General features: G+C 41.6%; 1 protein-coding gene across 2 annotated transcripts; it reads right to left on the reverse strand.

Annotated features, from left to right (window-relative positions):
• Nucleotides 1-11,223: 11,223 nt before the first annotated feature.
• LOC127293380 (uncharacterized) lies at nucleotides 11,224-15,744 on the reverse strand. 2 transcript variants are annotated; one of them, XM_071818699.1, is made up of 2 exons: nucleotides 15,558-15,744; nucleotides 11,224-15,334 (listed from the first exon to the last, which is right to left on the reverse strand). In XM_071818699.1, exon 2 carries the CDS (start codon nucleotides 15,327-15,329, stop codon nucleotides 11,505-11,507), a length of 3,825 nt encoding a protein of 1,274 aa, XP_071674800.1. In that variant the 5' UTR covers nucleotides 15,330-15,334; nucleotides 15,558-15,744; the 3' UTR covers nucleotides 11,224-11,504. The 2 variants fall into 2 exon arrangements, with proteins under 2 accessions (XP_071674800.1, XP_051178938.1); XM_051322978.2 differs by lacking the exon at nucleotides 15,558-15,744 and adding an exon at nucleotides 15,420-15,551.
• Nucleotides 15,745-23,208: the final 7,464 nt, after the last annotated feature.

A 23,208-nucleotide genomic window follows, 5' to 3' on the forward strand; every position in this document is an offset into this window, starting at 1 on the left:
AGTGCCCAAGTGAAGCCCGAAACTCATTATTACTCTTCTTTAAGCATATGGAATATACATACATGTTCGCAACATCACACCCTTAAACAACAGAATTGCAGATAAACCAAAATATGAGACGGTTGCCATAAATTTAGGATTTTACTACTTACATAATTTATATGGTCAATTGCACACTAGCCACCTGCCACATCCAACTTGTTGAATTCCATATGGGTACCATGATAAGAATTTATAAGATAATAAATACGATAATCTTAAATGTTTTTAAGATGCAACATGATTTAGTCTCCACATATGGCACTAGTTCCATTTTTGTGGAGTTCTTGGGTTCCTAACTACATGAGATTAGGTTGTGAAAGAAGAGATGGTGAATTTGACCATCAACTTCCTACCACCTTTAGAATGCTTTCTTTTGGATGGCATCTGTTTGTGGAAAAAGTGAAGAACGTGATTTCAGAAGAAGACTCCTATCAGCCTAATGTTATTACATCTGCACAAGGTTATCATCGGGCTTATTAAAGCTAGCTAGCATTGCTTATTTCGGAGGACTAGTTGAAGTAATAATTAATGCGGTAAATGTCTACCTTCTTTAGTTTACTTGGCCATTGTTTTTGAGTCACCGGCCGAGTTAACATAGTTATAGTGTATATATCCCACTTTGGCTACCATTATAGCTATTTTGGAATCTCCTTCTTATATTTTGTAGGAACATGCCCAACATGCACACCTTTGCCAATGTAATGTCTCTCGTCGAATTATCTAACAATTTACATTTTCGGCTCACGTTTTCTTTATCACCAATTCAGTATATTGGAGAAAATATGCTACATGGGATGTTCCTTTCATCTTGTTATTCATATATATCAAATGAAAATAGGCAGGTCCTTGACAGAAACGATACGTACTTGCAATATCTATAACATTTTCTTGATCTTATATGGGAGTTGTCAAAGGAAAATTGCTAGCATGCCTTTGATGTTTTTTGTGGCAAATAAAATATATAAAGTACATCAAAGTGTTAAAGCCAAATCTACTTTGTCACATTCTAAGGTGACAATTATCGGGAGTTGTAATAATAATAGTACAAATTCATGATTGGTGCTATGCTCATGGAAAACATTCCGACCAATCTACTTTGTATGGTTGTGCTTGTGAGGTATACACGACCTTCGATGTGGTTGTGAACAACATGGCCTCTCATTTTTTTATCAGTTTCTAAAGGCTATTTGTATATCAAAGGTCGGAGAGGAGAGAAACACAAAATAATTGTTTGTTTGATTTACAACCATGTAATAGAGTTATGGACAACATGTCAAAAAATGGCGTGTGAAGTTTCACTTTTCAGCAGTAATACACTAATACTTCATTATCTCCAATTGGGATACTTACTGCAAAGGTACTAGCATTTCAGCGCTTAGACATGTATTTCAAGTGTTATACAAATCTCGATGTAGACACTACATAGTTGCTAAAACAAGAAATTAGAATTCATGGTCACCTCTCATAAGCCTCTCATTGATGTGTTTACCATCAAGAATTTAATCACATGTGGACCATTAGCTTATTAATGGTTAACTATGCAAATTCTAGAATCTAAGGGTTTTTGTATTTATAACTCATTCTCTCAACATACAATCTTAATTTTTAATAATTAGCTACACAATAACATAGATAAATACAACTCTCTCTGGTAAACGAAGAATTGACATTTTGGACATATCTTTAATGAACTTTGACTACCAACTTGAGAATCATATGAATTGTTTTGTATGGAGAAGTAGTTTTAGAATATTGTAATTTTGATGGTTGGTTTACATGTATTTCAATATATACTAGTGGTCATAATATATTATGCATACTGTTTAAATGGCTAAAATGGCACTTATTCATGAACCAAAGAGGAGTAAGGTAAATATATGTTACTAGTTAATATTAGGGATGAGCATAAAAATGAACTTCCACTAAACTAAAATAATATTTTGCAGTGAAACTTAAATTAGTTGTTTCGTTCTCTAGCCACGCCTCTTCAAAATTTTCATTAAATTAAATTCATCAAGGTGAGAGAAAAATAAAAAATTCAAAGTTAAATTTTACCACTTGTATGAATTGATATTTATATGGTCTTGAAATTTTAATGTCCTTAAATATCGTGACAAATAGGTCTAAAGGTGACAGTGGTTTCTAGAGTGCAAGGTTGTCTATTATATGTGTATTTAAATGAAAGTGATATTTATCAATGTTCTCAATATAAAATTCTAGAATTTACAAAATATTAATGAGGGGTTTGTCTTTGAATTCTTCCATTGTTTGTTGTTTGGTTCATTTAATGGCCAAATATGCCTTTCATAATCCTTGGATCAATAATTGTCTAGAATTGAATGTTCGCTTTGCCCATGGTTTTCAAATATGATCATCCAATTCAACTCGCACAAAATACTTTCAATTTTTGTTGTTTAATCTGTAGTATCTATGCAAAAAAATCGCCTTGTACTTGATAAATAGTATCACTTGCAAGAGATGATGGATTTTTTTTATTTGATATGCAATGTAGATGAGAATGTACAATTTCACCCAAAAAGTCACATTACTTGCAAACCTCATCTTAACATGGTCAAAGTCAATCCATCTCTTGAGGTTTTATACATTAACCATTTAATTTTTAAATCATATGTAGATATATACAACATGTCTATATTATTTAACTCAAGTAATCTATAATAGCTAATTAGGTGATTACAATAACATATTTATCTTCACACGTAGGTTATATACATCAGCAATAATATTTCTCTTAACATGCAACTATGTAATCTCACTTCGCCACGTCAGCAGTCTCCCATTCGCTTTGTCCCTGTGCTACCATTTCAGCTGGGTGTTGGTCTAGCCCCGTTTTCCGTTCCATTTCAACGTCAAATGGTGCAACCTATCCCATTGCTTCAGGACACATGCATCCAAATTTTCATGTGGTGAACCAGCCCACAATTTCTTGTCTACTATATATATCGAAATCTACAACAACTGGATGAATCTCTCCACCGCTTTACAACCCTTCGACCCTTGGTGCTTCATCTTCACCATTAAGCCTTGTGTTCCTCTTCATCATAAATCATGCGATGGCGTGGTTTTTTCCTCTCCACTGCGATCACCGCAAGAAACGGAAAATGACGAGGCATTGGATGTAGTTCAATACTTCAATACTCCCACTAAAAATTCCCAGTTGATGTTGCATGCAAATCTATATTACTACCCCCTCCGGAGTTTTAACATGCGTGTATGCAGCTAAAGATAAACATTAACCATTAATTTAGTCAACAAAAGATAAATTATAAGTCTACAAAATCTATACCATTAGATTCATATTAAAAAAAGTTTCCAACGATATAATTTTGATGAAATATATCATATATTTTATTGACCAAACTAATGGTATGCCATTTCATCAAAATGCTTGGTTAGCAATGCATGCAGTTGCATGTTACCACCTTAGTTACTTCCACTATGGGTAGTCCGCCTTTCACAATGGGGGAGGTTCTTAGTATGATTTCATATGAGCAATTAAAACTTCGGAGAAAATCACTCCAATGCATTATCTCTTAACTGTTATATATTGGGATGTTCCATTTGATGATTTAGACTCATGCATGTGTGTGATTGGACTAGCCAAATTTTTTTGCCTATTGCCACGTGCAAGGGTTGTATTTTAGCTAAGTATCTCTTCCTTAACTCACATGCTAGCAAAGTACATAGATACAACACTAAGAAACCCCCATTGTGAAAGGCCTCAAAATGTACCGGAGGGAGCGCAAATTTTAATACAAATTAGAAAATCATCTAATATAACTACTTTGATATGTGAACAACCAATCCTAGCTACACTATAATTAATGGCATCCAATAGAAAGAATAGGGCTGATTCATTTCTTATGTTGTTGTTGATTACAAAGATAAAATTTAGATTAATTTAAAACAAATCTTATACCCATGATATAGAGTATTTCAAAACGGAGGGAGTATCAGTGTATAGTATGTTCGATACCATGACACACATATACACGTTGGGATACATTAAACTGATCACGATATATGCATTAAATAAACTAACAAAGGAACTAATGTTTTCCAACAACACAAAAGCAACTTTCTAGCATGGACGCAACCTCTAGGACATGCGCCCATAATCATTGCAAAATGACACACATCTGTATGTAACAAAAAAGATATGAGTTTTCCAGTGTGTTGAAGTACTATTATCCATTTAACTAACATCCTGCTCGTCGTCTATGAATCTGGTGCATGGGAGCCACATTGGCTACCCCAGATTAATTCCAGTAGTGTTCCCCAATCGTCCTCAAGTGGGGTTGCCTGATCTCTAACACCACCGCGACACATGTACGTATCCATTGTAGTTGAGATGATAAGAAGGCGTTCGAGAATAAGACATTGCAGGAAGTGGAGGTTCTTAGGAGGAGGAGCTCGGAAGGGGTAGAGAGGGGGAGATTGGGAACATGGGCTGCATGGGGTGAAAGGGTGAGGTGAAGCTTCGGTAGAGGAGAGACGAGGTGTGTGAGAAACAATAGATCAGACGATAACTAAGCTTTCTTGTTATGACTATCGGGATGTGAGCTTCGATATGAACCAACCACAAGGGGTTGTTCGTGGAGAACACTCGAACCCGGGGAAGAAAACAAGAACTAGGAGGAAAACATGTGAGAGAAGCATTTTCAAATTTTTAAGTTCCGTTCGGTGCCTCTCGTGCTGACCTAATGTGTTTTGATCCGCGAGGCTGAGCCCACATACCCAATCCATAACTCAAGCATAGACCAGGGACATATAAGGTGGTATATACATATTTTGGTGTCCCCGAAATAGGCAACCCATATGTTCCACCTATCAGCATGCGGGTGTGTTAAAATTGTTTAATTTGTAATATTACACAGCAAACTGTTACTCCCTTTATAATATAATGTATTTCATGTTAGTTTTTCAAAAGTCAAATCATGTAAACATGACCAAACATGTAAGAATATATCATCATCTTCAACATCTACATATTTCAGATCAAAAAAATCTACATATTTAGTAAAGCTTTGTATCGTTTAACTTTTTTAAACTACCTCCTTCGTTTTAAAATACTAGTTAGTGTGCACGTGCAGCGTACGTCTCCACAATACAACTCTGGTCTTTTGAATCTTATCTTTTCTATATGAGTTGTCTTTTTATAGTTATTTTATCTCTATCTTATTTTTAGAACAAAGTGATAAATTTAGACTTCCTAAGGACGCCCAAATTTTCTCAATAAAAACAATATTTATTCCATGCATCCCGTAACTCCATACTCAAAAGAGATTGATGACCCTAAAAGAACCATGCATGTGCGCATATCTCTAACAAATAAAAGATGAGTCAAATCAATCACTATATACAATCTCATTCAAACATAGAAAATATTTGGCATATTCAGAGCAAATAAGATAATTTTAAGATGAAAAAAATTCCTTGCAAAGTTCCATATGCAAATCTCAAGGATTAAACCGCATTCATGAGAAAGGACTACCATAAGATCCATTATCCCTGTTAGCACCAATACTTCATCAAACCGCGTCTCCACTTCCTCAAATTAAATAAGGACATCACAAAAACCTCTTGTACTACACAGTTCTATCTCCTCTAGTAATTAAAAAATACACCGCTCATTGAGTCTTGCTTACATTCCCTCAAAAAATAAATAACTCTTTGCATACATTGTGGTGTCTACAAGGTCCAAAACGCATTTTTTATTCAGGTATGACAAGTTGTCCACTATAAATAAAACAAGAATTCACATTGTATCGCAATAAAATTACATTAGACCGCTAACTACTTTTGTATTAAAACTTGCATGACTTCTCATCTTGCAAGAGCTGCATATCTGATACAAGGCAACATATAAAAATTTAACCTCTTGCATTTTAAAAGCAGTAGTAGCAGTCCAATATTATGATAATTCCATATTAAAGATCTCTCACCTTTCTACCATGATAGTAAACCTTGTATGCTGCCAGAAAAATCAAGAAGAACAATATTGGAACCATCACCTTTGTATTTCAGGTCTGCACCTCTTATTTTCACTTGAAATTGTTTTCATTGAAGCAAGAAGACTCTACCTGAAGTGCTAGTGAAAAACTGCTCCATATGGTCAGCCAATTGCAATACTACAATTATTCATGCCAATTCCAATCACTTGGGCTCAAAAGAAGATGTAGGGAATTCCCCAAATTCAGAACAGAGCCACAATAGTAAGATCAAAGAGATAAGAGATATCAGTGTTCAGTGCTCACCCACGTCATCAGTACAGTGACACATGTGGTCCACAAATTGCATAATTAAGATCTCCTACTAAGTTAGCATCCCAATCTGATATATCAGAATAGAGCTTCAACGTTCTCCATAACCAAATGTTACTTACCATATCATATACTATGAGCTTGGCTGAAGAAACTTATGTATAAATTATTTTATACACATCAAAGTATTGAATAGCTATCCAAGAAAAGATTACTGAACTGGCAATATGAACCTGACATTTCAACCAAAAGGTTGTGCAAATGATGAATCTTCCACGCCCATTAATCTGAATGAGAGAGAGAATCATACTTATAAGCTAACGTGCCTCTGAACCTTATGGAATTATACGACTGAACCAAGATAACTAACCATTTTAATTTGTACATGGCCAAGTTAGTACAATGTTTTTCTTGTGAACAAACTAAAACAAAAGTCTACAAATTGGTTTGTTTTCTTTCCAAAACGAAAACTGCTAGCTCCTATTCAGCAGAAACATTCCTGAACTGACCATGAAATGTTTTTACCCTATCTTGAGTTGAGCTTGAGGGTTGTACATACTATTAGAGGATAAGTTTGAATATGCAATAACCTGAGAGTAGAAAAATGAAATACATACATGATACTTAAGCCAACAATTCAGAAGTGTATCTCAAAAAAAAAAAAACAATTCAGAAGTGAAAGGATATTTATCCAGTGCCATAAAATGAGGAAAGCCGTTCGATGTAGCATGTCATGCAATTACCAATATCTCTGCATTCGCTAAAATTTTAAGCACAAAACACACATACGGAGTATATCTGAATATACATACATGTAAATCATGCTACCGTCCATCCACAGCAAGAAACGAACGGCACATACATAGGAAAAAACCTGAAGAGATGCGGGCTAACATTGCTCCTCCAGGCTTGCTTTGCTTCGGGAGGCAACACTGCAGGGGCGGACGGAGCGAGCTCGGCGAGTGGTGCAGCGGCGGCATCCAGGCTGGCACCTCCGCGCGAGGAGGTGGCACCGGCGGCCAATCATGCGAGCATCTGGATTGAACTTTGTACGGAGGTAGCGCGGCGATCCAATGAGGGGCGCTGCCAGACGACCTGCCAGAGAGGCGAGGGGGCTGGCGGGGTGGAGAGGGAGAGCACGGCGGGGCAACGGGCCGGGCAGTGTGGTCGGCGGCCAGCGAGGAGGAGATCACGGGAGGAGTGGAAGAGGGAACCGTCGGCACAATTTTTCTTGGATGGAAGGAGTCCATGGCATGTGCGTGAGATGCGGGCGCGATGGAAGATCACTTGATTTGGGGCGGGGAGAACAGAGAAGTGTGAACCGTGTGATGCACATAGATAAACGGTCTGGATTGAATTTTCCTACGGCACTTCGTACCTTTATAAGTAGCAGAGATAGAGATAGAGATAATAGAGATAAGTTAGCTTTCTAAAAAAATCTTATACTTCGAAACGGATGTATTAAGATGAAATAATTTTATCATAGAGAGAGGACATTCTTGCCCCTGCCCCTGCATTATTGAATTAGTAAAGATAATTTTAAGATGAAATAATTTTATCATCGAGAAGAGAGGCCGAGAGGGTGAATTTGGCGCTCATGCCTTTACTTCGTGCGTAAACAGACGCGAGGACGAGATTCACGGACTCACTAGGAGAAACGTAGCCGGAATCGGACTCGATCACGCACCGCCATAGCGAGCGTGTCAATAAGTACGCAGGTACCATATATTCACGCCAAATTCACCCTCTCGGCCTCTCTTCTCGATACCAGCACGAGTCCGAGTCTTCCACTGCAGCACTCGCGCGGCACGCCGGCACGCACGCTAGCTACTGATGGCGGCAGCAGGAGCATCCGGCGGCTCCGACGAGGTTGCGCGCATGAGGATGATGTGCAGCCACGGCGGCCGTTTCTTGCCCTGCGGCGCCGACGGCGCGATCCGGTACGTGGGAGGCGAGACGCGCGTCCTCGTCGTGCCGCGCTCGGTCTCGTTCCGCGAGCTCGCCGCAAAGCTGGGCGAGATGGAGGTCGGCAAGATCGTGTCCACTGTCAGATACCGCCTCGCCGACGACGACGGCGTGCTCGTGTCGGTCACCTGCGACGACGAGCTTGCCCACTTGCGCGACGACTACGACCGCCTCAAGGCGACGCGCCCGTCCGCGAGCTTCCGGGTGTTCTTCTCCGGCCAGCGGCGCGCGGCGTCAGGGCGTCCCCCGCTGCCACCCAATATGCGCCGCGTGCAGAGCGCGCCGGCGCTCCCCGCACGCGCCGGCCTGCGCTGCGGCGGCGCTCCAGCGCCCATGCGGCGCGTGCAGAGTGCGCAGGAGTTCGCCGGGTGCGCCCGCTTACAGCCGTGCTGCTACCACTACGACAGGCACCACCAGTGCTACTGCGGCTGCAACCGGCGCCACGAACAGTATCGGGTGCCGTCGCCGGTGACGCCGGTGTAGCAGCCGCACTCCACATCCAAGAACGCGCAAGGTGCGCGCCAAGAACCTGCTCCCGAGGCAGCGACGTCCAAGAACTCAAGTGGTGCGAACGCTGAAGGCCAAGAACATGCTGATGTGATGGCTCCAGCAGTCCAACGAAGGTGACGAGGACCGAGACAGCGAGAAGCAGAGACGCCGAGGCGGCGGAGCCGAACCGGAGAGCAGCCTTCTGGGAGTTCGAGTGAGAATTGGAATTTAGTCTCCAGTGATCATGTTGTCACGACGCCTATTGATACGTGTAATGTAAATATATGGGTTTCCCGTCCCCGGGTTGTAACACTTCAGAAGAGAACAATAATGTAAAAGATTCTGGATTTTTGCTAATGGAATCTGCTGTGATGTTTCGGTGAAGAACAATTTTGATATATGGTTTAACTGTTTGTTGGTACTAGCAAAGATTATGGATTGGTTTGGCTGTCTGTAAATGTTTAACTGAAGAAAACTCAAAGTGTGCGACCCACATACTAGGTTCTAATGTCTGGTGCTGATTCATATGAAAATTGAAACAACGCAGATTCATAATAATTATTCCACTATAGCAAGAGGATTCTTTTCAAAATTATATAACACAACTTGTCTTTTATCGCCAACAACCATCGTTTTTGTTAAAAAATTACTTGCAAAAATAGAACGCTTTGCAGGTAATATAATCTTTTTTGTTAAAAATTTAAAAACAATGCTGGTTCAGTTTGCTTTTGCATTGTACAAAATTTACTTGCAAAAATAGAACGCTACTACCCCATATGAATTCTGATGCCTGATCAGGCAGCTTTCTTGCTCCTCGCTGGCTACATGTTTGGAGTTACAAGCTACAAACGGAGCACCGAAGACATAGGCCGCAGACACTTCCTGACAGCACAAATGAGTATAATCGCTCAATTGTTTATGGTTGCACCTCTGCTTCGAAACGAACATGGATTAAAATCTCCGATACATCATACATCTTAGTCCTTGACATAATCACATCATTGTTGCTTCGGTCTAGAGAGATCTTGAAACTTGTCAGTGGTCTGGCCACCGTAGTTTTTCAAGAACATCTTCAGATCAGATTCTTGGAAGCCACTTTAAGGATGGGAGACATCAGACTTACTGGATAAACCATTCTACCATTTTCATAGAATTCCATATGTTACTCCAGGTAGTCACGCATTGCAGGTTACATAATCAGTGACCCAGCTGTAAAGGAGTCAAGAAAATGAGTTACTGGAAGTAAGGATGGATTACAGCAATACGAGAGCCTTAATTGCCACTGTGCCCTCTTTGGCCATGTATCAGAGTAACTATCAGATTCGTATTTCTCTCTACACCAGTCAAATCAATCATAAGCAAAATAGCAAGTATCAGTAACCATAAGAAGAGTACGCTTAGCATCATGGTGTGGTTTTAATTTCTGCAATGCTCCTTTAACATGCCCAGAGTACTTTCAGCAAAAAATCATATACATACACAAGTTACTTCTGTATTTGTTTTCAGAACAATCAACCCAAACCATGGAAGCGGCTGATATGGAGTAGAATAAAACTCCAAACACATAATGGTAAAGTCACAATCAAAATGAACAGGCGGTGGCTTCACTTGCTTGTCCCATATGATCTCGACCGTCAGATCAGAATACATAATAGTATCATCATTGTGCAAATTTATCAAAGTAACCTACACCCCCCAACCGAATCTATATGCAAGAACAAAAGCATACAAGAACAAGACCTCTCAACTCTGATTGAGCAAGAAAATGACAAAAAAACATTAGCAGTAGGGAGACTTATAAACATACAAATACCTGAGAACTCTGAAAAGCTAGGAGAGATTGCTATTTCAGAAGTTGAATGAGGACAACAAAGTGAGTCTGTAGCATGACCTTGAGTTCCAGGTGCTTGTTAATACAAGTCCATAACATGGAAGAACTAAAAAAAATGATGTCAAAGGTCGGATCAGATTTTTAGGAGTAAATGCATAAAACACATATTCGATAATTTAATGCATTTCATTGTTTTCTGTAAAAGAACTGGAGATATCTTTAAAAATGAAGATGGCAATTATTACCCCCAAGTTCATTCCTGCCGGACCATGTCACCCAAGCTACAACAGGAAAACCAAATAGAGACAGCTTCAGACGATTAGTATTGCCTTGCAGCCAGTTATCCCAATCATCTAACAAAGAATAAGAAAACGTAAACATCAAGAAAAAGATCAATTACTAGTCTTTGTAGTAGGGATTAATCAGAATGGAATGCGAGAGAGAATGCTGCTTATCACTGCTTTTGCCTTGTAATCCAATTGATAGATAGTACAAATTCTCATCAATCAACGTCACCTTTCGAACAACAATAAGTCAGGAATAACACAAAGCAATAAGCACTGGAGAACTATGCACTTCTACAATACGAGATCAGGAATGGACATAAGAATATACATCAGATGCATAGTATCAAGTTTATTCATCCAACTATCCAACAGTAGATAACATTACAATTGTGGGTAATGGAAAACAACGTAGCAATCACCGATTATCTTTTCAGGAGCAAACCCATTCTATTTATTAGTCTGACTTTCGAATTCAAAGGCAATTGAAGAAAGAATGTTGGATAAGCATGGCCATTCTGTGTAAACAAAATAACACAAACGGCAGCAAGAAATAGGATACAAAGATTACAACAATGTCAGTACACAACCTGACTTCACCTACCAAGACTAATAGTTGTTCTCCTTTAATGGTGATCTTCTATCCGTGAGAGATGCAGATTTGTTCTTGGTTAGTGGGCCATGATTTCTCATGTGTTGTTTCTCTAAGCTAGGTATTTCTTTGCTGCTTGAATTCAAGGGAGGTTCCTCAATGTTAGCTTTCTGCATAATCCTTCTCAAGCTTGCCATCAGGTCGTCATCTCCATGAATTGCTGCTCCAATTGTATAGGTGATTCCATTCAACTCATCAACCAACTCTTTCCTTTCTTGATCAACAACGTTTAACATATCCTTTGTTCTAGACGTCAACTGTCCCAAATGCTCTTCCAATATTTCTTTTCTTTCCTCCGCATATTTCAGCTTATTTACTACTTCCAGATGCTCCTTTGCCTTCTCTAGCATCTCTGCAGTTGTTTCAGCTTTGAGTTTCTCAAGAACATGCTTCAAATTGCTCGACTGTTCTCTCTCTAGAACTAATTTTATTTGCAGGTCCTCAAGCTCTCTTTCACACTCTGCAATGAGTGTGTCTTTGAAAAAACTGTCATGCTCTTGAACAATATTTAGCGTATTCAGATTCTCTGCAAAACCATAAAGTTGCTGGACCTCAACTTGAACTTCTGTGAGCTTTGATGCGGCAGCCTCAAGAAGATGCTTTATGTTAAGCTGAACAGATTCAACAATTAGTTGAATGTCAGCAATAGCATTTTCCTTCTCTGCAATTAGTGTATACCAATCTGCTTCCTCTTGATCAAATATCTCCATGATCTCATGCTCTCTGCATGTGTACTTCTGCTCAAAGAAACCAAGCCTTGTTTCGAGCTCCAAAAGCTTTTTGTCAAAGATTTCAACAATTTCAGAGTACCTGTTGTTCATGTCAAGTATGGATTTCTGAACTTCTGACTTGATAAGACTGGCTAAATCAAGTTTTTGACCCAAATTATCTTCTTCCAGCACATTGATGTATTGCTGAAGCTCCACAATGTTCCTCTCTCTCTCATCAATCATACTTGATAACTTCTCCTTTTCTTCTCTAGCAAAAAGAGCAGCATCCAGATCTCTCTTTAATGCGCAATTTTCCTCCTTGTAGCTGTTGACTTCAACTTGCATGTCAACATTCAATTTTTCCAAATTCTCCAGTGCTTGCTTGAGTTGGTCCAGTTCATTCTTCCTTTCAGAAAGGGCACAGTTTGCTTCATCGAGAGCAAATAATAACGTCCTTTTTTCTTCTTCATGGATCTCCTCAGCCTCCATTTTGGCAATAAGCGCAGCATCCAGATCCCTCTTCAGTACATGGTTATCATCCACATAGCCCTTGAGTTCAGTCTCCATATCAACTCTCAGCTTTTCCAAATGCTGTAGGGCTTGCTTTTGCTGATGAAGAGTGATTTCATTCTCACTAAGCTCACTCTTCCTCTCGGAAAGGGCACAGTTTGCTTCATTGAGAGCACCTAGTAACTTCTCATTTTCTTCTCTATAAGACACCTCAGCTTCAGTTTTGGCGTTAAGAGCATGATCCAGATCCCTCTTCAGTACATGGATTTCGTCCACATAGCCTTTGAGTTCATTCTCCATGTCAACTCTCAGCTTTTCCAAATGCTCTACTGCTTGCTTTTGCTGATGAAGAGTGATTTCATTCTCGCTAAGCTCGCTCTTCCTCTCAAGAAGGGCACAATTTGCTTCACTGAGAGCACTTAATAACTTCTCGTTTTCTTCTCTAAGAGACACCTCCGATTCAATTTTGGCATTAAGAGCAACATCCAGATCTCTCTTCAATACATGGTTGTCATCCATATAGCCCTTGAGTTCAGTCTCGAGATCAAGTTTTAGCTTTTCCAAGTGCTCCACTGCTTGCTTTTGCTCATGGAGATTGATTTCAAACTGTCTCACTTGGCTTTTCTGATCTGTAAGATCACGGCGTGCTTCATTGAGATCACCTAATAACTTCTCTTTTTCTTCTCTAAGAGACACCTCCACTTCAATTTTGGAGGTAAGAGCAGCATCCAGATCTCTCTTCAGCACATGGTTGTCATCCATATAGCCTTTGAGTTCAGTCTCCAAATCAAATTTTAGCTTCTCCAAATGCTCCACTGCTTGCTTTTGCTGATGGAGATTGGTTTCAAACTGGTTCAGCTGGCTTTTCTGCTCAGTAAGATGCCGGCGTGCTTCATTGAGATCACTTAATGCTTTTCCCAATTCCTCCTGCAGGTTATTTTCCTTCTGTGAAGCTTCACCTTTTAAGCAGTGAACATTTCTTGACGCATTGTCGAGCATCTCTTTGTATGCACTAATCTGCTTTTGCATCTTCTCATGCTCCTGCTGCATACATTCTAGCTGTTCAATTCTTCCGTGAAGTTCCGCCATTACCTCCAATTGGTGAGCGTGTTCAGCTTGAGATTGAGCAATGACACAGTTCTTTTCCTCCAATTGTTTTCTGGCAGCAGTGACATTCTGCTCCAATTTTTCACAACGCTGCTGCATATTCAGTCTTGAAGTATCAATGTATGAGCAGGAATCATAGAACTTTGACTCTACAGCAAGACGGACTATCGAGGCTTCTAAGTTCTCCACAATTTGCAGCTCCAGTGAGCTATAACTGCTCAGCAACTCATTCTGCAGTTGCCTGATCTGCATATCCTTGGAACCCAGCTGTGACAAGCATCCATCCAGCTCACTTCCAAGCTTTCCCATCTGTGTTCTCCACTCCTTCTCCTTATCTCTCAGCTTCTCAGTGCAGCTTCTGTGCGTCTGCTCCAAAGCTCGGAATTTCTCCCGCAGACCCTTCAACGACACTACAGCATCTGCACCACCAATCTGAGCCTCCTGGTACTCCTTGAGCGAAGCCCGCAGGTCCTCATTTTCCTGACCCATCCGCGCCTTACAGTACTCCATCTCATTGAGCAGCGTGACCTTCTCAGCGAGCGAGCTCCTCAGAGACGCGATCTCGCCGTCCCTCTTCGACGTTAGCACCTCGATCGTCGACCTGGCCTCCTCGTACTCCGAAACCACATCGCCGTACTTGCGGCCGAGATCAGCCATCTCCGCCTCGAGGTTCCTCCTGCGGCCCTCCTCGTGCGCCAGCGCCTGGCTGCACATCTCGAGCCTCGACCGGAACTCCTCGGCCACCCTGGTCTTGGAGTCCAGACTGGTCTCGAGGGCGGCGATCTGATCAACCAGGGTTGATCTCTCCGAGCCCCAGTGCTTCTCTGATTGGTTGAAGTTGTCGCGGACCTTCCGGAGCGCGTCCTCGAGGTGCCGGAACTGCTCCGCCTTCCACTTGAGTTTGGCCTGCACGGCGGCCTTCTCCTCCTCCAGCCTGGCGAGCGCGTCGTCCCGCGCCATGGCCTCCCTCTGCGCCGATGCCCGCCGCTCAGCGTCCGAGCACTTCTTTTCTTTTTCTGACAGCAGACGCCTGACCCGCGCGAGCTCCTCGTCGCGGGAGCGGACGGCCGCGTCCTGCTCCAGCCGCTTGAGCTCGGAGTCCTCCAGCGCGGCGACGAGGCCCCGCCGCTCGGCCTCCCAGCTGTTGGTGGTCTCCCGGTGGCTTGCCTTGAGGCCCTCGTGCGCCGCGCAGAGGTGCCGGAACGCCTGATCCTTCTCCGCGAGCTTGGCGTTGAGGTCGTCCGTCAGGTCCTTGGCGGTGGAGAGTGCGTGGTCCTTGGCGGCGAGCTCGAACGACTGCCTCTCGGCGTCGGCCTTGGCGTCGCGGAGGCGCGCGGCCTGGTCGGCCGTCTCCCGCCGCAGCCCGTCGATGAGGGCGGAGTTGGCGCGGTGCTCGGCGGCGCGGGACTCCAGCTCCGCCCGAAGGGTGTCCAGCTCCTTGGCCATCTCCTCCATTTCCACTGCAAATCAGAAGAAAGTCAGAACGAATCGACCGAATCTTGGGAAAGGCGGGGGCTTTCGGAGGCGGGCGCGCGGGCGGGCAACCTTTGTGGGAGGAGCAGGTCGGGAAGAAGGAGCGGGACATGGGGGAGGGGTTCGGGAGCTAGAGGTTCGACATTGACGGGATGGAAACCCTAGAATGGGAGAAAGATTTGAAATTGCGGCGGCGCTGTTGCGATTTACCTGGGTTTGGGGGGACAACGGGAGGAAGGCTTGTGTGTCAGTTGGGGTAGGTCCGGCGCGGCCGGGGCTGCGGGAGGCGGAGGCGGAACGGATCTGGGCGGACGGCACGGCGGCCAGGTCGGAGTGACGGGTTCCGTTTGGGGCTTCTCTCGCCGTACTCCGGCTTTTGAATTCGGCCGCGCGGGGGAGGCCGGGAGGGAGGAAGAGGGGAGTAGATGGTGGTAGGCTGACAGTTGGGCCCACAAACCGAAAAAAAAATCACAAAAACTGATAAAATTAAAAGTATGACTCCATTTTACTATATAAGCCGTTTTAAAAAATTATAAAATAAAACAAGTAGTTTGCATCTAAACTTGTTATCTCTACCTTCAAATTTTGCATCTAAACTTGTTATGAAGGGGATGGAACTGTCCATCCTGGAGATCATTTAATGTTTTTGCATGAATTATGCGGGTTATTCAAGTGTGCAGGTATCTCTATGGATGAAGTGAGGAAGGAGCTATTCTCTGTTTCGTTGTCTGGTAAAGCGGCGCATTGGTATAAATTGTTGAAGAATAGTCATTCTCTTGGTTGGGAAGAAATTGTATCTCTCTTTTATTCTAAATTTTATCCTCCTCATGAAGTTCATATTGATAGGAATAATATTTATAACTTTTATCCTCGCGATGGAGAGAGTATTTCTCAAGCGTGGGGGAGATTGAAGTCACTAATGCTCAAATGTCCCATCCATGAGCTCCCCCGTAATGTTATTGTTAACAATTTTTATGCGAGGCTTTCAGGACATCACAAGGACTATCTGGATGCCTGTTTGGAGGGATCTTTCACAAGCAAGGAGGTTGAAGCTAGGTGGGATCTTCTTGATCGGATTGAGGAGAACGCTGAAGGATGGGAGAACAACAAAGGTGAAGAGTCAGGTATAAATTATGATTATGAATGCATTGAAGCCTTTATGGATACTGATAAATTTCGAAATATGAGTGCTACTTATGGTCTTGACTCTCAAGTTGCTGCAAATCTTTATAAAGCCTTTGCTTCTCATTTTGAATTGCCTAAGAAGAATTTTGATAAGTATCACGAACCTTTTAAAGATGCTTGCATGATGAATGAAATTGTTGTTAATGATTGCAATAAGCATGCTCAAACTCTTAAGAATGCTATTTCCTATAAGCATGTTAATTTTTGTGGAATGCATAGACCTTGTGGAATTAATAAAATCAAAGATGAATATTGTATCCATCATATTAATGAAAAAACTAGAAAGTGGTTTAGGGCTCTAGATGATCTTGGTAAAAAGGTGTGTGCCCTCTATCCTTTTATTTGTGAACTTTGCCATAGAGTGGGTCATTTTAATTTTCAATGCTCCTCCAATGATAATTTGAACCCCATGAGTGCTGCAAATTTGTATTGTGATGATGAAATTACTCCTAATCAGCATAATGAACTTACTTTATTTTTGTGGTGTGAAGAGCTATCGAGAAAAATCTCTTTGTTACATATGAGTGATCTTGATATTGATGATGTCCTGCATGGGTGTTTTTCTTATTGCATTGATAATAGCCATACAAATACTTACATACAAAATATTTTAGAAGATGACACCTTGCCAAAATATGATAGGACCGGTGTGTGTTTTGAACTAATTAACGAAAAGGAGGAATCCTCCCAAGTTTCTTCTATTGTTTCTCAAAATAAATCAGGTTATGCGGACAAGCCACCCTTCAAGCCTCTTCCTACTAAAGAAGGGAACGAGGAGAAGGAAGAGAAGAAGAAGAAGAAGAAGAAGAAGAAGAAGAAGAAGAAGAAGAAGAAGGGAACGAAGAAGAAGAAGAAGAAGAAGGAGAATAAAGAGAAAGAGGTAACGGCATATCCCCGCGTGAATGAGATAACGCTAGGTAACCGTAAGTATGTTGCTCCTAATGATTATTATGATAATGAATCTGAATACAATGATCTTCCTATACCCTTTACATACATTAGTGATCATGATTTGAATGAGCACACTACTTTTGATATTGCAAATCTCTGGGAAACTAATTCTGAAAATGATGATGATAATAATTGTCATAGTATCAGTGCTATCCATGCTTCCTCCCATAATGATATAGGAAGCTCTAAGCTTGGGGAAGAGGTGTTTGAAAATCCTTTTGCTACTGATCATTATGTGTTTGATATATCTCCTTCTAATAACAATGATGGTATGATCACAGATAAACCGACTGTGAAAGATAACTATTCTATTTCTTATGATGACACTGTGCCTCCGACCTTTGATGATTATTATAAAGAATGCTATGATATAGGTTATAACTATCCTTATGAAACTTGTCATAGTCATGATTGGATTACCAAAAATAATTCCCTTAATATGCAACTTGTTTACCATGTTCAAATTCTTGATAATAATCTTGCTCCAATTACTATTAATGAGAAGAACTCTTCTTATGCCAAAATTAATGATACTTCTATGCATATGAACCATGATAAGAATGTTTTAAGTGATGGGTATATTGTGGATTTCATCAATGATGCTACTGAAAGTTATTATGAGAGAGGGAAACATGGTTATAGGCATCTTAATAATATTAAGTTTCCCCTCTTTATGTTGAGAATCTCGAAGTTACTCATGTTTTACCCTCTTATGCTTGTCACTTTATTCTTCATGAATTCATTTGTGTACAAGATTCCCTTGCATAGGAAGTGGGTTAGACTTAAATGTGTTTTGAATTTGCTTCTTGATGCTCTCTTTTGCTTCAACTACTATTTCTTGCGAGTGCATCATTAAAACTGCTGAGCCCATCTTAATGGCTATAAAGAAAGAACTTCTTGGGAGATAACCCATGTGTTTATTTTACTACAGTAATTTTGTTTTATATTTGTGTTTTGGAAGTTGTTACTACTGTAGCAACCTCTCCTTATCTTATTTTATTGCATTGTTGTGCCAAGTAAAGTCTTTGATAGTAAGGTTCATACTAGATTTGGATTACTGCGCAGAAACAGATTTCTTGCTGTCACGAATCTGGGCCTAATTCTCTGTAGATAACTCAGAAAATTATGCTAATTTACGTGAGTGATCCTCAGATATGTACGCAACTTTCATTCAATTTGAGCATTTTCATTTGAGCAAGTCTGGTGCCTCAATAAAATTCGTCTTTACGGACTGTTCTGTTTTGACAGATTCTGCCTTTTATTTCGCATTGCTTCTTTTGCTATGTTGGATGGATTTCTTTGTTCCATTGACTTCCAGTAGCTTTGGGCAATGTCCAGAAGTGTTAAGAATGAATGTGTCACCTCTGAACATGTGAATTTTTGATTATGCACTAACCCTCTAATGAGTTTGTTTCGAGTTTGGTGTGGAGGAAGTTTTCAAGGGTCAAGAGAGGAGGATGATACAATGTGATCAAGAAGAGTGAAAGCTCTAAGCTTGGGGATGCCCCGGTGGTTCATCCCTGCATATTTCAAGAAGACTCAAGCGTCTAAGCTTGGGGATGCCCAAGGCATCCCCTTCTTCATCGACAAATTATCAGGTTCCTTCTCTTGAAACTATATTTTTATTCGGCCACATCTTATGTACTTTGCTTGGAGCGTCTTGTAGGATAACGTTGCATAGAAAACAAAAATTTTCCTACGGCGAACACGCAATCCAAGCCAAGATGCAATCTAGAAGACGGTAGCAACGAGGGGGTATCGAGTCTCACCCTTGAAGAGATTCCAAAGCCTACAAGATGAGGCTCTTGTTGCTGCGGTAGACGATCACTTGCCGCTTGCAAAAGCGCGTAGAAGATCTTGATCACGATCGGTTCCGGCGCCACGAACGGGCAGCACCTCCGTACTCGGTCACACGTTCGGTTGTTGATGAAGACGACGTCCACCTCCCCGTTCCAGCGGGCAGCGGAAGTAGTAGCTCCTCTTGAATCCGACAGCACGACGGCGTGGTGTCGGTGGCGGTGTAGAAGTCCGGCGGAGCTTCGCTAAGCTATGCGGGCAATATGGAGGAGAGGAGCTTGGCTAGGGTTTGGGAGGGGTGGCCGGCCACTCTATGGGGGGCGGCCAACTTGTGGTCTTGGGGTTGGCCGGCCCCCTCCCTTGGCCCCTCATTATATAGGTGGATCCCAAGTGTTGGTGTCCAAGTCTTCGAATAAGACCCGAAACCAAAACCTTCCATAGGAGGGGGAAACCTAGCCCAACTAGGACTCCCACCCAAAGGTGGGATTCCCACCTCCCATGTGGGGGGTGGCCGGCCCCCTATGGTGGAGTCCACTTGGGACTCCACCCCATCTAAGGCTGGCCGGCCATGGAGGTGGAGTCCCTTGTGGACTCCACCTTCCTTGGTGGTTTCTTCCGGACTTTTCTAGAACCTTCTAGAACCTTCCATAGAACCTTCCGCGACATTTTATTTCACATAAAATGACATCCTATATATGAATCTTATTCTCGGACCATTCCGGAACTCCTCGTGATGTCCGGGATCTCATCCGGGACTCCGAACAAATATTCGAACTCCATTCCATAATTCAAGTGCTACCATTTCAACATCCAACTTTAAGTGTGTCACCCTACGGTTCGAGAACTATGCGGACATGGTTGAGTACTCACTCCGACCAATAACCAATAGCGGGATCTGGAGATCCATAATGGCTCCCACATATTCAACGATGACTTTAGTGATCGAATGAACCATACACATATATTACCAATTCCCTTTGTCTCGCGATATTTTACTTGTCCGAGGTTTGATCTTCGGTATCACTCTATACCTTGTTCAACCTCGTCTCCTGACAAGTACTCAGCACTCATACCGTGGTATGTGGTCTCTGACGAACTCATTCATATGCTTGCAAGACATTAGACGACATTCCACCGAGAGGGCCCAGAGTATATCTATCCGTCATCGGGATGGACAAATCCCACCGTTGATCCATATGCCTCAACTCATACTTTCCGGATACTTAATCCCACCTTTATAGCCACCCATTTACGCGGTGGTGTTTGGTGTAATCAAAGTACCTTTCCGGTATAAGTGATTTACATGATCTCATGGTCATAAGGACTAGGTAACTATGTATCGAAAGCTTATAGCAAATAACTTAATGACGAGATCTTATGCTACGCTTAATTGGGTGTGTCCATTATATCATTCACACAATGACATAACCTTGTTATTAATAACATCCAATGTTCATGATTATGAAACTAATCATCTATTAATCAACAAGCTAGTTTAAGAGGCATACTAGGGACTTCTTGTTTGTCTACATATCACACATGTACTAATGTTTCGGTTAATACAATTCTAGCATGATATATAAACATTTATCATAAACATAAAGATATAAATAATAACCACTTTATTATTGCCTCTAGGGCATATCTCCTTGAGTCTCCCACTTGCACTAGAGTCAATAATCTAGATTACATTGTAATATACCTAACACCCATGGCATTCTCGTGTTGGTCATGCTTTGCCCTAGGGAGAGCTTTAGTCAACGGATCTGCTACATTCAGATCGGTGTGTACTTTGCAAATCTTTACTTCTCCATCTTCGATGTACTCGCGAATCGAGTGGTAACGCAGCTTGATATGCTTCAGCCTCTTGTGTGACCTTGGCTCTTGTGCATTGGCGATGGCACCCATGTTATCACAAAGAAATGATTAATGGGTCCAATGCACTAGGAACCACACCGAGCTCTACAATGAACCTCTTCATCCATACCGCTTCGATGAAGCCTCCGAAGCCGCTATGTACTCGATTCTGTTGAAGACTTCGCCACCGTGCAATCGCTTCGAGCTTGCCCAGCTACATCGCGCACCATTCAATATAAACACGTACCCGCATTGTGACTTAGAGTCATCAGGATCAGTGTTCCAACTTGCATCGGTGTAACCGTTTACAACGAGCTCTTGGTCACCTCCATAACAAAGAAACATATCCTTAGTTCTTTTCAAGTACTTCAGGATATTCTTGACCGCTTGTCCGATGTTCCATTCTGGATCACTTTGATATCTGCTAGTCAAACTAACAAGCATGTGCTATATCCGGTCTAGTACATAGCATGGCATACATGATAGATCCCATCGCCGAGGCATAGGGGATGTTACACATCCTTTCTCTTTCTTCTGCCGTAGCCGGTCCTTGAGTTTTACTCAATACCTTGCCTGGTAACATAGGTAAGAACCCTTTCTTACTTTCGTCCATTCTAAACTTCTTTAGAATCTTGTCCAGATATGTACTCTGTGGATAGCCCTATTAGGCGTCTTGATCTATCTCTATAAATCTTGATGCCTAATATATACGATGCTTCACCAAGGTCTTTCATTGAAAAACTATTATTCAAATAACCCTTAACATCTTTAATAGTTCTATATCATTCCCGATCAATAATATGTCATCTACATATAATATCAGGAATGCTACAGAGCTCCCACTCACTTTCTTGTAAATACAGGCCTCTCCATGATACTGTATAAACCCGAAGTCTTTGATCACCTTATCAAAGCGTCGGTTCCAACTTCTTGATGTTTGCTTCAGTCCATAGATTGAACGCTGAAGTTTGCATACTTTGTCAGCATTTTTAGGATCGACAAAACCTTTGGGTTGTACCATATACAACTCTTCCTCAATATCTCCATTAAGGAACGCCGTTTTGACATCCATCTGCCAAATCTCATAATCGAAAAATGCAGCTATTGCTAACAAAATCCTCACAGATTTTAGCTTCGCTACAGGTGAGAAAGTCTCATCGTAATCAACTCCTTGAATTTGTCGGAAACCCTTTGCGACAAGTCGAGCTTTATAGACAGTAATATTACCATCAGCATCTGTTTTTCTCTTGAAGATCCATTTATTCTCGACAGCCTTTCGGCTATCAGGTAAGTCTACCAAAGTCCATACTTTATTATCATACATGGATCCCATTTCGGATTTCATGGCTTCTTGCCATTTGTTGGAATCTGGGCTCATCATCGCTTCTTCATACGTCGCAGGGTCCTCATCATTGTTATCTACAATCATGACATTTAGACAAGGATCATACCAATCAGAGTGGCACGTTCCCTTGTCGATCTGCGAGGTTCAATAGTTTCCTGCTCGAAGTTTCATGATCATTATCATTAGCTTCCTCTGTTGCCGGTGTAGGCGATGCAGGTACAACTTCGATCTGCGCTACTACTGATCAACGAGTATAGATTCATCAATCTCATCGAGTTCTACTTTTCTTCCAGTCACTTCTTTAGTGAGAAATTCTTTCTCAAGAAAGGTTCCGTTCTTAGCAACAAAGATTTTGCCTTCGGATTTGTGATAGAAAGTGTACCCTATAGTTTCCTTAGGGTATCCTATGAAGACGCATTTCTCCGCTTTGGGTTCTAGCTTGTCCGGTTGTAACTTCTTTACATAGGCTTCGCAACCCCAAACTTTCAGAACGATGACTTAGGTTTCTTATTAAACCTTTATTCATACGGTGTCGTTTATACGTATTTTTATGGTGATCTATTTAAAGTGAATGCGGCTGTCTCTAATGCATAACTCCAAAATGATAACGGCAAAATCGGTAAGAGACATCATACTACGAACCATATCTAAGAGAGTTCGATTACGACGTTCGGACACACCGTTTCGTTTGAGGTGTTCCCGGCGGTGTCAATTGTGAAAGTATTC

Source organism: Lolium perenne, chromosome 4 (genome assembly GCF_019359855.2).
Source record: "Lolium perenne isolate Kyuss_39 chromosome 4, Kyuss_2.0, whole genome shotgun sequence".
Lineage (NCBI taxonomy): Eukaryota > Viridiplantae > Streptophyta > Magnoliopsida > Poales > Poaceae > Lolium > Lolium perenne.

What these genes read in the sequence shown, in the direction of transcription:
- LOC127293380 (XM_051322978.2), bottom strand. Translation starts at nt 15,459, where the DNA reads ATGTCCCGCTCCTTCTTCCCGACCTGCTCCTCCCACAAAG. An exon ending in GACCTGCTCCTCCCACAAAG is followed by an intron (nt 15,335 to 15,419) that starts GTTGCCCGCCCG and finishes TCTGATTTGCAG; the next exon opens with TGGAAATGGAGGAGATGGCC.